This window comes from Trachurus trachurus (genome assembly GCF_905171665.1).
Source record: "Trachurus trachurus genome assembly, chromosome: 1".
NCBI classification, from domain to species: Eukaryota; Metazoa; Chordata; class Actinopteri; order Carangiformes; family Carangidae; genus Trachurus; species Trachurus trachurus.
The window spans coordinates 33,632,301-33,647,054 of NC_139891.1; the positions used below are offsets into that span (position 1 = coordinate 33,632,301).

General features: G+C 41.4%; 1 protein-coding gene across 1 annotated transcript in view; it reads right to left on the reverse strand.

Annotated features, from left to right (window-relative positions):
• Positions 1–1,864: 1,864 nt before the first annotated feature.
• LOC310988354 (slit homolog 1 protein-like) overlaps positions 1,865–14,754 on the reverse strand; it is a gene marked incomplete at both ends in the record, with an annotated part of 117,545 nt that continues 104,655 nt past the window's right edge. Inside the window, 5 exons of the mRNA XM_083974911.1 lie at positions 1,865–2,175; positions 3,210–3,451; positions 4,921–5,045; positions 7,218–7,429; positions 8,667–8,821. Coding sequence (XP_083831037.1) covers positions 1,865–2,175; positions 3,210–3,451; positions 4,921–5,045; positions 7,218–7,429; positions 8,667–8,821 — 1,045 coding nt within the window. The remainder of the gene's footprint in view (positions 2,176–3,209; positions 3,452–4,920; positions 5,046–7,217; positions 7,430–8,666; positions 8,822–14,754) is intronic.

Here is a 14,754-nt window from a genome sequence, read left to right on the forward strand (position 1 = left end):
AAAATATCCAGATTGAAACCAGGAAATATCTCTACAATACGACGTCTGATGATTTGATCTTAATCGAGTCTGAACAAAAACGACGTCGCTGTCAAGGTTGAACGGTCCTCACAAAGAAAGCACACACACACACACACACACACTCCCACCCCCCCTTTGCCTTGCTGCTGCTCCAGTCTAAAGTGGGAGGAAGGGCGGCGGCGGCGTCGTCGTTGTCGTCGTCGTCAGCAGCAGCAGCGATGGGAGCGAGTCTCGACCTCTCAGTCGTCCCCTGTGAACTCTGTGACCTTTGACCTTTGGGCCGTGTTGCTGTCATGTCGGAGGAAGTCGCCCCCCCCACCCACAACCCCCCCAACGTCCGTTTCTATTTATGAATATCAGATGAAGCGTTTGTTTGTTTTGTTTGGTTTCACCGTCACGTCTGAGGTCGTTAATGAGCGCTGTGATCGTCATGGTGACTGACAGGGTTGAACTCAGCAGCTTCAGCTTTTGTCATCAAATCTGCTTAGAAAACAATTTAGACCTGTACGACAGCGGAGTATTAGGGCCACGATGAGAAAAAAAAACATTTTTGTACAGATTTCGAGAATTAAGTCACAATTTTACGAGAAAATGTCAAAATATTATGAGAAAAACTTAATTTTACAGGAATCAAGTCATAAGTTACGTTTGGTGAAGTTGTACTTCAGTGTATGTTTCACAAACAAGGAGAAATTCATGCAAAACCGCTTATGTGCGTTGCCTTCAGGGACAGTTTTTCATCAAGCAGTCTCTGTATTTCCCTCTAAAACAACTCTGTCTGGTAACGTTGTGTTATTATCTCATAGCGTGGTGAATGTGCAGGTCACAACTTGTCCACCAGAGCGTTGTGGAGTTGTTGGATTGTGTATTTGATGAGGGAAACCAATAAATCCCATGAGCCTCCGTAGCGTAGCTCTGAGCAGCTCACGGCTCTGCTCCGCCGTTCTAAAAACAGCTTGCACCGACAATTAAAGGTAACGAACCTACTGCTATGACTATAGGGATTGTGGCAATGGGCCAATTTGCCAAAATGTTGAACTATCCCTTTAACAGAACCAGAACGGCCTTCAGTATCCACTTACTGGTACAATTACGGCTTTTTCTAACTTTTTTCCTCATAAAATTGCCACTTTATTCCTGTAAAACTACGACTTTATTCTTTTCTCAACGTGGCCCTAACGAACTCAGTGACTTTGTAGGTTTAAATTTGACCACGTCCTCATGTTCGGATCAGGTTTTTCTTTTAAAGATGTGGAGCATGATGGTTTCAACCTGTGATTATAATTTCTGTACTTTCGTGTCGACTTCTTGCTTTAAAAGGACTTCAATCTTATTTAACACTGAGCAGCGGCCGTGTGTTAGAAGCAGCAGGAAACACCTGCGCTGTGACGTGTGACAGGCGAGGCCGATGTCAGATTCGACTGTGAAGCCTTTTCATCCCCCGGCGGCTCAGATTAGTACCTTTTGTTCAAGTCGCAGCGCCCAAACCGGCCTCCCGTCAGAACACAAAAAAAAAAACGAGTATTTAACAATGAAGCTGCTGCAGTTAGAGCGGTTAGTGCGACGAAGCTCTCCACCTGCGGCAGGTGAGGAAGAGGAGGAGGAAGGAGGAAGATGACGATGAGGTTGACTCGTTGATTTCATGTCTCAGGAGGGAAGAACTGTCTTTATGTTACAAAAAACGGCGTCTGTGCACAAAAAAACACGGAGAAAATGTCTGTCCGTCAGTGATAGGATCCCTACAGTGTGTGTACCTCTTCAGCTTGGTGTGTGTGTGTTTCTGTGTGTGTGTGTGTGTTGTGTTGTGTTGTGTGTGTGTGCGCACCCCGTCACGCCGGCGGTGCTACACACACTCCTTGCAGCCGCACTCCACTGGCTTCTCCACGTCCTGCGTGAACGAGGTCCCGTCGTCGCACTCGAAGGCGAGCCGCCGGCGTCGGACCCTCAGCGGGGCACAGCAGGAAGCCCTGGTGGTGGTGGTCGTGCTGGCGGCGGCCGACGCCATGGCGACGGTGGCGTCCCGCTCGCCTCGGGTCGCCGCCTCGCACCGACCCCGACACTCCACCCAGGAGAACGGTTTGGACGTCTGGCAGAGGACAGTGCCGCGCTGCAGCCGGTGGTAATCTCTGACCGGATCGCCTCTGCAGGGGGGCTCTGTGGGGGGAGACACGGTGATTATTGATTATTGATTATAGCTCCAGGTTCTATATCAATACAGTCCTCGGTCCACAGAGAAATGCCCATGTATAATGCCCATTCCAGTGAATTACAAAAGGTACATTGTGTAGGAATTACTCCCATCTAGCGTTGCGTTGTATAACAAATAGACCTACTTCCGGGTAGAAAACCAGCACGTAATTTGAATGAGATCAATAGTAACGAACGAGAGTTTAGCTATACTATATATCATATTTTTCACGCCACTATCACCGTTTAGACAAATCTGAAATGATTGAAGAAACATTACTATTTCTGTGTTTTGTGTTGCTATGTGTTGTATTTACTCAGTTTGGGGGAATCACAGTGTCTAGAAAGCATCAGTGGCTCAGCTGACAGGGACAGCTAACGGTAGCTAAGCTAACGGCGGTAGCTAAGCTAACAGCGGTAGCTAAGCTAACAGCAGGACGTCAGCTGTTAAAACCCTCCCGTTGTCGGTCACGACATGAAACTACTCCAGTTAGCTCAGTCATGTTGTAACTCAGATATCCGCTGGAGAAAATATTTTTTCATGGAGCGTTTATTGAGTCACTGAGTTATTAAAGTTAAACAGGTAGCTAACCGTAACACACAAATACTGTAGGAGCCTATAAATTAACATACTCCATTATAAAGTGAACTTAAACCCTTTTCAAAACCTGTACTCTCTGTATGTAAAAAAGGCTAACAAATGCACATTGCACAATATTTAAAAAAAAAATCCCCCCAAAAATGTTTTTTCAAAAAAAAAGAAAAAAAAAGAAAGGTTTTTGAAATTTTTTTTTTTAAATCGTCAAAAAAGATATTGCGATATTTATGTGAATCGATTTTTTTCTCCCACCCCTAATAACCATGCAACTCAATCGTATTTTTCATGCTGCATTCACGTGATTGGGCAAATTGGGCAGACAGCAAACGGATGACAGCCGCTGCACGTAACGGCATAAACAAGCCTCTATTTAAACAAGTGAGATATCAAGATAGATAGATACCCGTGTCACAGTTCTCTCCGCTGTATCCCGGCTCACAGATGCAGCGTTCTCCTCCTCCCTCCGTCTCCTGACACTGTCCGTGAACGCACCGCAGACTCAGACACACGTCCACCGCTGCTGCCGCCGCCGCCGCCGCTGCCACCGGCTCCCCCTGCTGGTTGCACAGGGCGCCACGGTAACCCAGCTCGCAGTCGCAGCGGTACGTTTGCTCGTCCAGCACCACGCAAACGCCGTTCACACACCTGTACGTAAAACAAAAACGGAAACATTTCCAAGGTATCCACCTTTTTCCGAACGTCAAAAACGTAGCCTGATAGATAGATAGACAGATAGAAAGATAGATAGAACGATAGATAGATAGACAGATAGAAAGATAGATAGATAGATTGATAGAATTATAGAACAATAGATAGATAGATAGATAGAACGATAGATAGATAGAACGATAGATAGATAGATAGAACGATAGATAGATAGATAGAACGATAGATAGAACGATAGATAGATAGATAGATAGATAGATAGATAGATAGATAGATAGATAGAACGATAGATAGATAGATAGATAGAACGATAGATAGAACGATAGAACGATAGAACGATAGAACGATAGATAGATAGATAGATAGATAGATAGATAGATAGATAGATAGATAGAATTATAGATAGATAGATAGATAGATAGATAGATAGATAGATAGATAGATAGATAGATAGATAGATAGATAGATAGATAGATAGATAGATAGATAGATAAAAACGTAGCCTGTTTTGCCGGTTTTGCTCTTCCGGTGGAATTTTATGTTTACGTTTCCATGGTTTCGGTAGTCGCGGTAAATGCATGGATTTCTTTTTTTTTTTCTCTCAATGAAAATCTGCAAAACGCATGGATCATCACACCAGCTTTTAACAGTGGATATTATAAAAATTGACATCCGTGTTAAAAGCCAGCGTCAATAGATCCATGCGTTTACCGCAACTATGACAACGACTGAAAACCATGGAAACGTAAACGTACAATTCCACCAAACCGGCAAAACTGGCTTCCGGTTTTGACCATAGCTGACGTTCGGAAACTTGTGGATATACAGGAATCTTGAAGTTAATTTTAAAACCTTTTTAAGACTTTTTCAAGACCTTTTCAATATTTTTCAATACCTCACCACCACTTCAAGCTGTAACCATTTCAGTGACACTTTTAACTCAACAGTTTCAGTTTGTGATAAAGACTATAGACCACTATGATACAACAGAATTCAAAATAGGCTAGGATAATAAATAAAAGGCAAAGTTTATAAAAAAAAAAAAACATTGCTCCACTCTCAAAAAACAAAAACAAAAACAACAATCTTCTTTTCTTCTTTATGTACCGGTTCATCTTTGTTTTTTAATAAAATGAATAAATTCACACACTTTTACAATGTTTTTTAGGACTCAAACTCTTGGACAGCTAATTCAGAAAAAAATACCTTCAAAATTTAAGACTTTATAAAGTCGTGAAAATACTTTTTAATACTTTTTAAGGGTCTTCATTTTCCCAAAATTTACTGTACCACCTTTTAATACTATTCAAGACCCCGCGGATACCCTGTCATTTCTAAAGGAGGTGTGGAAGCTTTTACTGTGAAGGAGCAGTGACATCTGTGCAGAGAGAAGGCGGATTTCAAAGTAAAGTGCACAATTTGTCTGTAAATGCCACAACAACACTCACTTGCTGCCTTCACACGGAGAGACGCCCGTTGCTGTGGTGACAACATCCAGTCCGGAGAGGCCTCCCGCCATTGGCTGGTCGCAGTGTTGTCCCGCCCACCCGGGCTGACAGACACACTGAGGTCCCTGCGAGGAGAAAACACATGTTTACTCCTTCACCCTGTCCTTTATCCAGCTGAAGAAAAAAACCCATAATACATGTTTACACAGGACGACAGAGAAGATCTGTAACCTTCTCCTCTATTCTGTCCCTCAAAGATTCATTTATTTTCCCCGCTGTTGCAGAACGTAGCAGGAGAATAGAAAGCTCTCGCTGTGAGAAAATAAAATATATGTTCAAGTGTCGCTCACTCCTGCTACCTGGCCTTAAACCGTCCTCTCCACCATTCAGACGTTAGAGGCAAGAAAAAAATAATCTGACAGTCATGTGGAGTTCAGGGACGACCGGGAACAAGAAGTGAAAAGGAAGAACGGACGTGATTGTTCGGCTCCTTGAGGAAGCTGCTTCGCCTCGACGGCTGAAGATGGTGAAGAAGAAGAAGAAGAAGATCCACTTCCTGAGACAAACTCACCGACACTGGAACAACTTTAGAGTCAGACTGGTTTTATTCAGCGCTGAAGCTTCAAGGAAGCTGGACTCGTTTTGATTCTTGAAGAGGAAGAGAAAACTCTGGTGTTTAACCCTTCAGAGTCTCTGTGGTAGTTTCTTCTGTATTTCTCTCGCCTGGTCTCCTTGTGTATTTAATGCTTGTTAAAGGGACAACGAGGAGTTTGTGTTTGGTTATAAAAAAGTCTCATATTAATGTGGATGAATCTACGTTACCCACACTTGTTAATGGCTCCATTTTCTATAAATATATTGTTTTGTCTCTATCGCTATTTTGTTTTGCAGACGCTGCCCGGCGGGTCATGGGAATAACGCCGCCGAATCGCCGTTTATGGTCGGGACTACGACGGTATCTGATCGTCTTCAAACCTCCGACTTTCATTCCTGATGAATGAAAACATTCTTGGCAAGACGTCCAGGTCTGTGCCGGTCCAAGATTTTGCGCGCAGAGGCTCATGGGAAATGTAGTATGAAAACACTTCGCTTTCCAAAACTCCTTGTTGTCCCTTTAAACCTTTTTTTCAGGACAACCTGGGATTTCAGGATATTCACTCTGTCCTGGTGTTGTCATGTGAATGTAGAAACAAGTCATATGACCAGAAAGGAACATAAAAAACTGAAAATACATTTCACATATTTGTTGGAAACACACAGAAATTATTATAAACTTATTTTTTGACACTTTGGAACCCTTAATTTGTGCAAAATGGCTGTAAATGCAAAAGTGGGGGTGTCTGGTTTTTGCACTAAGGAGTGGTTTTGGTGAAAAACTAATGCTTGCAATCAACTCAGAATCATGAAAAACCCCTAGTTTGACCCCTCACAAGTTACTTAAGGCCAAATTTAACATTTTGGAATGTTCAAAAATCCAGTCAAGGATACCCGAACTTTGAGCACATTTTCAGGAGGTTTCCCATGGGAGTTGAATTTCAACATTTTAAGACATGATATTACCAAGGGGGCAGTTGTCGGTCTGAGAAGTGAAGCTCACTTCCGCATTCAAAAAACTGCAATCCCCTCGGCTTCCTCTGGGGGCTGGTGTCAGAAAGCAGCATTCTCCATAGACCCCCATGTTAAAATCACCGACTATACATCCTCAATAAACATGTTAAAAGCCTGGTACCAGCACGTTTTTTTGTCTCAATCGATAGTTTCTACCCCCGCACACACTCTGAGGGGGGTGATTTTTTTTTAACTCTACCGTTTTACTGTTATTAGGTTAAAACTCTGGCCAATTAGGGCGCGGAAACGTTGAGTGACAGGTCCGAGCAGCTCCGTGGACAGCTGCTTCGAGGCGAGTGGGCGGGTTCTCGGCCAGCCAATCCAACATGGCGCTGTTCAGGCCGCCATATTGGAGTCACAAAAACGACTCCCCAAAACCAATGGGGGACGTCACGGACGCTACGTCCATTCTTTTTACAGTCTATGAATATTACACACCTTCACAAACACATTTGTGAAGGATTTAGTTCCCAGATTGGTCATATATCTGCTAAAATGCCCTTACTAACTATATAACTGTTGTTTGAGGTCTCAGGGATTAGGGGGAAAAGAGTGGTGGTAAAACTAACTAGAAAATCTGGTGAACTCACTCCTGATACCAGTAGTAGATGGAAACACACATGAATTTGTTGTTTTTTTTCTCTAATAAAACCTTCATGATGCATTTTGATGTGTGTTTCCCCCTGTACCTGTGCGGCGTTGGGCTGGCAGACCCCGTGGAGGCAGTAGAGTCTGCGGCAGGCCTGGCAGCCCGGCACCACGCCGGCCTTCATGTGGCCGCGGGTGAAGTCCTGCAGCTCGTGGTTGATGTACAGGTTCCTGATGCAGCCGTGGAAACTGGACGTGTTGAGGGTCGGCGAGGAGAGACCCAGGGAGGCCGGCAGCACCTCCTCTGGCATTCCTACACACACACACACACACACACACACACACACACACACACACACACACACACACACACACACACACACACACACACACACACACACAGGTGTCACAGTTTCACCTCTGAACACTTATAGGATAATTCCGGGCGAATTCAACTCGGGGCTGTATTTTCCTAACATTTTAGGTCTAAAAGAAGGAATCTGAAGATTTTCAGTTCAATTGCTCACTGCAAAAACTCAATATCTTACCAAGAATATTTGTCTTATTTCTAGTCAAAATGTCTCATTTCTAGTCAAAACAAATCTCTATACTTAAAATAAGACTCACATTTTACTTCTTTCAAGCATATTATCACTTGAAATAAGTAGAAAAATCTGATAGTGGAGCAAGTTTTTCTTTCTTAGTACAAGCACAAAAAACTTAATTTCACTGGCAGATTTTTCTACTTATTTCAAGTGAAAATTAGTTTGAAACAAATGAAAATTATCTGAAAACAAGTTAATTTTTAGGCGATGAGTCTTATTTTAAGTGGAAAGAGATTAGTTTTGACAAGAAATGAGACATTTTGACAAGAAATAAGAGAAATATTCTTGGCAAGATTTTGAGTTTTTGCAGTGCTCCTGTTTTGCGTTAGTTGCATCTGTCCCCGCATCGCCACGGCAGCAATGAATGGGACCGGATGGAAGTTCCGCTGCTTAAAGGTACTTTATTTGTCACATATACAGCTAGTACAAAGCTGCAATGTTTTTCCACAGACAGCGGCAGATGGCCACTCAAACATGCACCGAGAAGTTTATTTACTTCAAGCAACTCAGGAGTTGATATTCCTGTGTTTATGACACAAACGGGAGCTTCCGACTGCACCTGAACACACCGAGCACGGCAACTTGGGTCCTGGCAAGACTTTGAATTAGATCTAGTTTTACAAACATGTTGGCTTGCTTGAAGTAAACAAACTTCTCGGTGCATGTTTGAGCAGCCATCTGACGCTGTCTGTGGAAAAACATTGCAGCTTTGAGGGATGTAAACAGCCTAAACAGCGGAACTTACATCCACTCCCATTCATCGCTGCCGTGGCGATGCGGGGACAGACACAACTACCGCAAAAGAGGAGCAATTAAACTGAAAATCTTCAGATTCCTTCTTTTAGACCTAAAATGATAGGACAATACAGCCCCAAGTTGAATTTGCCCGGAATTGTCCTTTAACATCAATGACGTGATGTGACTGGAGGTCTGAGGCGTCCTCACCTCCCACGTACAGCGGGGCCTCCCCGGCCCCCAGCTGGCTGCGGCCCTGGCTGTCCAGAGTCGTGGGCTCTCCTCCGTCCACAGACAGGTTCACCATCCGGTTGAAGGTCACCAGCTCCACGGTGTGGAAACGCCCGTCGTTCACCGTCTCCGTGCTGAAAGATATGTGTCATAATTACTGTGTGAAGTCTTTCTGAGATCACTGTGACCTTTAAAGGGATAGTTCAACATTTTGTCAAATTGTCCCATTGCCATAATCACTATAGTCATAGCAGTAGGTTCGTTACCTTTAATAGTCGGTGCAAGCTGTTTTTAGAACGGCGGAGCAGAGCCGTGAGCTGCTCAGAGCTACACTACGGAGGCTAATGGGATTTCTTGGTTTCCCTCATCAAACTCATCAAACACACAATCCAACAACTCCACAACGCTCTGGTGGACAAGTTGTGACCTGCACATTCACCACGCTATGAGATAATAACACAACGTTACCAGACAGAGTTGTTTTAGAGGTAAATTCATGCAAAACCGCTGATGTGCGTTGCCTTCAGGGACAGTTTTTCAGCAAGCAGTCTCTGTATTTGCCTCTAAAACAAACAACTCCATCAGCTCTGCTCCGCCGTAAAAACAGCTTGCACTGACAAGTAAAGGTAACAAATCTACTGCTATGACTATAGGGATTATGGCAATGGGCCAGTTTGCCAAAAATGTTGAACTATCCCTTTAAGCTTTACCTTTCAACCCCCATATCTAATCAGTTCATCTCCGAGTCGTACTGAATGTTTGTACCAGATGTGAAGAGCTTCTGCTGCTCTGAGCATCAGGGGGCAGAGCCATGAAAAGAGGGAGGGGCTAGTGGTGGCGACAGGAACTTTGATTTTTATCTGGATTTAAAATTTGTATTCAGTCTCTGACCTCTCTAACGCTGTGTCTCTTCTCCTTTGTTCACCTGTAACACTTGACATAGTAACACAAAAGACTCCGGATTGTGTTTTTCTTTCAGGTCTGAAACGCACTGTGACACCTCTTCAACTAAAACTGAAGACAACAGCCGTAAAGAGCAAAAAAAAAAAAAAACACCACTTCAAACTGAAACGGTCGATGGTAAATGGCTTCATTTGTGTCGCCCCCTTTTATCTGTGTCACTTTACAATTTGTCTGTCAAACACACACAAACACACACACACACACAAGCAATTTGGGGTTCAGTGTCTGGACCACAGACACTTTGACAGAAGGAGCTGGTGATCAAACACTAACCCTGTTATCAGCAGCAGCAGCGGCGGCTCGGCCCGGTGTCGAACAGACGACGGTGTGTTTTTGATTTCAGCTAAAATGTGTCTGTGGCGAGAAAATGTCAAGTAATTTGTCTGGTGAGATTCTTTTTGATTTAGATCCTATTTTTTTTTTCCAGGTTTAGACAGGATTTTCAGAGGCAGAGTTCTTACAAAAAAACAATTTCTGTTTAGACTTGAAATATATAAATATTTTACCTTCTTTTCTTAAATGGAAAAAAAACCTGTTGGGTTTCAGTCCAAATACCAATACCGATACCTGGGCTTAGTGCAATGGCTGATACCCGATACCGATCCAATACCACTGTTGAATTAATAAACTGTAAACCTTTCCATGTGGAAGACAGTGAAAGCATCAGGCTTGACTTAAGCATAACTTTGGGTGCTCTGTATTTACAGAACATCTTGAAAAATGGCTGCCATTTTGAATTTTTGCATGGCCAACGACTTTTTCCCAAAAAATGACCCTTAGAGAGTATCTGTGCCAAATTTCATGCTTTTATACCAAAGTGAACGATTCTCTGGAAATATGCAATTAATCTGCTGCACTATACCAAATAAATTTGTTACAGCTAATATATCCTTCTCCTAGATTTGGAAATATGTTTATATTATATAGTTATTAATAATATTCACCTCGCCCATGAACTTCATGGGTATTTTACTCAGCTGCGCTAGCTGATCTCCTTCAGATCGTCCTCAGTGTTTCCATCACAGGTAGAAACCAGGTCACGTTTCAGCAGCGTCCTAATTGAAAAACCAACTGTGTCACATCAGTGCGACTAGACTAGACTAGACTGTCCTATTTTGGAGCCTCTTACAGTACAGATCCACCCGTCAGATCCTTTCCACATATCCCAAGATTCATTGCACGTACGTATTGCTCGTAATAAAAGCAAACAACACAGATACACTGCAAAAACTCAAAATCTTACCAAGAATATTTGTCTTATTTCCAGTCAAAATGTCATTTCTAGTCAAAACAAATCTCATTATACCTAAAATAAGACTCATCAAATAAAAAAGTAGCTTGTTTTTAGGCATTTCATAAGCATATTTTCACTTGAAATAAGTAGACAATCTGATAGTGGAGCAAATTTTTCTTTCTCTCTTATTACAAACACAAAAACCTTGTTTTCACTGGCAGATTTTTCTCCTTATTTCAAGTGAAAATTTGTTTGAATCAAGTAAAAATTATGATGAGTCCTATTTTAAGTGGCAAGAGATTGGTTTTGACTAGAAATGAGACAAATATTCATGGAATGACTTTGAGTTTTTGCAGTGTAGGCAAGCACTTTTACATATTAAATAAGGTACAACTGTTAAAACGAGGGCAAGGCAGCTGATCAAAGATGGTGAAAAAACAGACTCATAACCTTGAACCAACTCATCTGGCCCATGTCAGTCATTTTTATCTTATTTGATTCTGTTAAAGCTGAACTCTCCAAGTCTCTAAGTCCTCCTCTCCTCCATGTGCATTTATTTTCAACAAAGCCGGCGAGAAATCAATCCATGGAGCGGTGATGGATAACGATATTTACAACGATGATGATCTTGCAAGGTTGGTTTTCAGGCAGGTTTGTAGCAGAGTTAAGGTGGAAATTCTGCGTAGTTCCTCTTTAATTCTTACCCAAATGAGTGTGTGTGTTCATAGTCTGTTCCCTTAAAACCATACAACCACATGACTCCTCTACGGTGTTAATTAGTCTTTAAACTCTGCTGTAACAGTACAGCACAATTTATTCATTAATCATTACTGAGATCAAATGTTTGGCCTCAGTGGTGAAGCTGTGTTGAACAATGGTCTTGTTACTTAATAAATAAAACGCTGTGATAAAAACGTCCAAACCATCTTCACTCTGCTGCCATATTCAATTCTTCTTAAGCACTCTCACACTCCAACCCCCATCTCGTTTCTATTATTTCTAATATCTTTCTGTTACGTCCCAATCTCCTTTTCTTTGCAGCTGTTTATCCAGAAATAGCTTCAGTGTGTGTGTGTGTGTGTGTGTGTGTGTGTGTGTGTGTGTGTGTGTGTGTGTGTGTGTGTGTGTGTGTGTGTGTGTGTGTGTGTGTGTGTGTGTGAGCGGCTGCCAGCTGGCTGAGCCTCCTCCTCCTCCTCCTCCTCCTTAACAGTGAACCATCCAAACATTTAAGCACTTGACACCCGATCAAGTGGACACTCAGCCTAAAGTGTCCTCTGGCCGCGTCTGTGATTAAACTGCTCGGCCGATGGCGTCTGTTCGCATTCCCAAACGCTGCAGGATCCTCTCTGAGCAACGGCGCAGCGAGCGCATGCATCACGCACTCGGAGCGAGTGAACGAGCCACGTTGCCGGGGCTACGGTCGGCTGAGAGGCTGCTGGGAGTCCAGTGGATCACTCTGCTCAATCAGCTCTCAACTTTCAAAAGCCGGTGATGAGAACTCACTAATCAACCAAGTAGAGCTGCTGGAAGGACTCATAGTTAAAGGTACTGTAGATGTTTGTATGAAAGCTCCTTCAGAATAAAGGTAGATGTTTGTGTTAAAGCTCCTTCAGAATAAAGGTAGATGTTTGTGTTAAAGCTCCTTCAAAATAAAGGTAGATGTTTGTATTAAAGCTCCTTCAAAATAAAGGTAGATGTTTGTGTTAAAGCTCCTTCAGAATAAAGGTAGATGTTTGTGTTAAAGCTCCTTCAGAATAAAGGTAGATGTTTGTGTTAAAGCTCCTTCAGAATAAAGGTAGATGTTTGTATTAAAGCTCCTTCAAAATAAAGGTAGATGTTTGTGTTAAAGCTCCTTCAGAATAAAGGTAGATGTTTGTGTTAAAGCTCCTTCAGAATAAAGGTAGATGTTTGTGTTAAAGCTCCATAAAGTATAAAGGTAGATGTTTGTATTAAAGCTCCTTCAAAATAAAGGTAGATGTTTGTATGAAAGCTCCTTCAAAATAAAGGTAGATGTTTGTGTTAAAGCTCCTTCAGAATAAAGGTAGATGTTTGTGTTAAAGCTCCTTCAGAATAAAGGTAGATGTTTGTATTAAAGCTCCTTCAAAATAAAGGTAGATGTTTGTGTTAAAGCTCCTTCAGAATAAAGGTAGATGTTTGTGTTAAAGCTCCTTCAGAATAAAGGTAGATGTTTGTGTTAAAGCTCCATAAAGTATAAAGGTAGATGTTTGTATTAAAGCTCCTTCAAAATAAAGGTAGATGTTTGTATTAAAGCTCCTTCAAAATAAAGGTAGATGTTTGTGTTAAAGCTCCTTCAGAATAAAGGTAGATGTTTATATTAAAGCTCCTTCAAAATAAAGGTAGATATTTGTGTTAAAGCTCCTTCAGTATAAAGGTAGATGTTTGTATTAAAGCTCCTTCAAAATAAAGGTAGATGTTTGTATTAAAGCTCCTTCAAAATAAAGGTAGATGTTTGTATTAAAGCTCCTTCAAAATAAAGGTAGATGTTTGTGTTAAAGCTCCTTCAGAATAAAGGTAGATGTTTATATTAAAGCTCCTTCAAAATAAAGGTAGATATTTGTGTTAAAGCTCCTTCAGAATAAAGGTAGATGTTTGTGTTAAAGCTCCTTCAAAATAAAGGTAGATCTTTGTGTTAAAGCTCCTTCAGAATAAAGGTAGATGTTTGTGTTAAAGCTCCTTCAAAATAAAGGTAGATCTTTGTGTTAAAGCTCCTTCAGAATAAAGGTAGATGTTTGTATTAAAGCTCCTTCAAAATAAAGGTAGATCTTTGTGTTAAAGCTCCTACAGAATAAAGGTAGATGTTTGTGTTAAAGCTCCATACAGTATAAAGGTAGATGTTTGTGTTAAAGCTCCTTCAGAATAAAGGTAGATGTTTGTGTTAAAGCTCCATACAGTATAAAGGTAGATGTTTGTGTTAAAGCTCCATACAGTATAAAGGTAGATGTTTGTGTTAAAGCTCCTTCAAAATAAAGGTAGATGTTTGTGTTAAAGCTCCTTCAGAATAAAGGTAGATGTTTGTGTTAAAGCTCCATACAGAATAAAGGTAGATGTTTGTGTTAAAGCTCCTTCAGAATAAAGGTAGATGTTTGTGTTAAAGCTCCATACAGTATAAAGGTAGATGTTTGTGTTAAAGCTCCAGACAGTATAAAGGTAGATGTTTGTGTTAAAGCTCCATACAGTATAAAGGTAGATGTTTGTGTTAAAGCTCCATACAGTATAAAGGTAGATGTCCATGTGTAGTGTGATTATAAAGCAGCTCTAGGTTCTATATTAATACTGTGAAAGTATCAAAGCCTCAGTCCACAGAGAAATGCACACAGCCTGTATTCAGAAACTGAGCCTTAAAACCAGCCGTCAGGACTTCCTGTCACTTTGTGATGTCACAACAAAGCCCCGCCCTCTAACCACCTGGACCCAAACATCCATCTAACAACTTGCAGGATTTAGTTTCTCTGAGTGTTTTATTCTGAAATCTGCTCTATTATTTTATTCAATCACTCAGAAACAAAACAGTCAGCCAATCAGAAGAGAGACTCAGAGCCTCCTCCTCTCTTCTGATTGGCTGACAGGTTGCTATACTATAGTACTACTGCTTACTATAGCTCCAGAGAGAAGCTGCGACACCAGATGTAAAACTACACTGAGATGGTTTTTGGTTCTTAAAAAAAACACAAAAACCTCTTTTAACGGATCAAACCTTCAAAATAAAACACAAGAAATGATGTATACCAATAAATCAAAAATAATAATCCCAAAAATATTACTTAAAGTAGTTTATTACCTGTAAAAAGCTACATGTTCAATGATCAAATCTATTTTTTTTTTTAAATAAAACATCCCATTATCATATTA